Source organism: Austrofundulus limnaeus, unplaced genomic scaffold (genome assembly GCF_001266775.1).
Source record: "Austrofundulus limnaeus strain Quisiro unplaced genomic scaffold, Austrofundulus_limnaeus-1.0 Scaffold2310, whole genome shotgun sequence".
Lineage (NCBI taxonomy): Eukaryota > Metazoa > Chordata > Actinopteri > Cyprinodontiformes > Rivulidae > Austrofundulus > Austrofundulus limnaeus.
This window is the reverse complement of record NW_013954712.1, coordinates 9,312-11,186: the sequence shown is the minus strand read 5'-3', so window position 1 is coordinate 11,186 and position 1,875 is coordinate 9,312. Positions and strand designations below refer to the sequence as shown.

Genomic DNA, 1,875 nt, shown 5'->3' with positions numbered 1-1,875 from the left:
TGTGTACACACATGATACACGTGGATTTTATTTTGAAATCAGAAAGACGACAGTGAGACAGTTTCAACATAGATACCAGAAGCCTTTATATCGTTTTCAGCTGTTTGGAGTTCGTCTTTCACAGAATTAATTATTTTTGCTGTGACTTCCACATTTATCACTGAATTTATCACACGATCTGCTTCCTGCACGTCTGTCGGAGCGGAGCGGACCGGACCGGACCGGACCGGACCGGACCGGACTGGAGGTGGTGTAAACTGGACTTGAAACACACAGCTGTGACCTGCGCAGCAGAGCCGGAACGCAAGTAGTGTAAATTAGGTGTTAGAGACGCAGAAATGATTTAAAGATGTTATGCTGATGAAGACTGACATCTAGTGGACAACTGGAGCAACTACATGGAAAACTTTAAAATCCAAGCTCTTATTTTGAAGGGAAGATAGTTTCCTGTACTCCGTGGTTTCATTTTCCGTCACAAATCAAATCTGTCATGCACCCAGAATGCATCGCTTCAGTTTTACAATAAACAGATTTAAAATTACTTTATTGATGCTTCTTTAATGAAAAATCTWCAACAAACAAAAGAAAAAGACAAAGAAGCAGCCGAACTAGCAATCCTCAACAACTTTTTAATTTTTACACCAGGAATCAAAATTCTGTTTCAGGAAATCACTCCCCAGCAATCGGCGGTTGTAGAATTAAGCTGTAAAAAGGGTTCATACACCACTAGTTRGCAGTGTTGTGCATATATTGTACATGAATTGTTGCCAGCTAGTAAGTGTCAAATTGAACTTGCATTTTAAAATTAGCTTCTGCTAATTTTTCTATGGCATTAGTGTTGTTGAAGTTGCGGCCATAAATATTATCACAGGCGCTTTAGAATTTGCAGAGCTAATTTTTGGGTTAGTGCTACCCACCACTGGGGACATGTTTATGGGGGATGTAGCTCCTCARTTAGTGATATAGACCTTGCCGTTGGCTTTAAAACACCTGGGAATACATCCAAATGAGTTGGAGAAGGTACAGCAGCTATCCTGTGACAGGGTCTCAGAGAAGCGGAATCAAATTGATGCATGGATGGATGATTGATTTATAAGTTATGTTAAAGAAATGTTTAAAAGTAGTCCATAACTGTACCGTTGAGCCATTTTGAGTTATACTGGGCGGTGCGCAGGGGGGGCATGCCTCCGAGGCTCCTGTATATGACCGGGTCACGGCCCGAGAAGTCGATGACGGTGGCGGCGTACAGCTCTCCACTTTCTGTCACCACGGCTGTGGAGTTGTGACGAGGGTCGTACGGGCAGCGTGCTACCCCATTCACACGCTCCAGCACTTTACTGATGTTGCCTACCTGAAAGAAAAATGGTGTAAATAAGTGTCAGGAGGAGGAATGTTAACTGATTTTCACAAAGTTACACTTGCAAACTTATGTTTAACTACAGGGGATTCTGATGTCATCAGTCCATGAAATGGACGTTATTAGGCGTTATCAGTCCCCTAGAATGGCTTCAGAATGTCCCTCCTGTGCCGCTTAGCAGGTTCCCCATCCCATAGAATGGCTTCTGATTGTCAGCTGGTTAATATGAGGCATAAAACCACTATATGGTTAATATGAGGCATAAAACCACTATGTTGTTAATATGGGGCATAAAGCCAGTATCTGGTTAATATGAGACATAAAACCGCTATCTGGTTAATATGAGGCATAAAACCACTATATGGTTAATATGAGGCATAAAACCACTATGTTGTTAATATGAGGCATAAAGCCAGTATCTGGTTAATATGAGACATAAAACCGCTATCTGGTTAATATGAGGCATAAAACCACTATCTGGTTAATATGAGGTATAAAACCACTAAAGTTAACTTTAG

At 41.4% G+C, this 1,875-nt stretch overlaps 1 protein-coding gene across 1 annotated transcript in view; it reads right to left on the bottom strand.

The window, feature by feature from the left end:
- Positions 1 to 1,875, bottom strand: part of LOC106510774 (semaphorin-5B) — a gene marked incomplete at both ends in the record, with an annotated part of 17,176 nt that overhangs the window by 9,667 nt on the left and 5,634 nt on the right. The window contains 1 exon segment of the mRNA XM_013999493.1: positions 1,138 to 1,351. Coding sequence (XP_013854947.1) covers positions 1,138 to 1,351 — 214 coding nt within the window.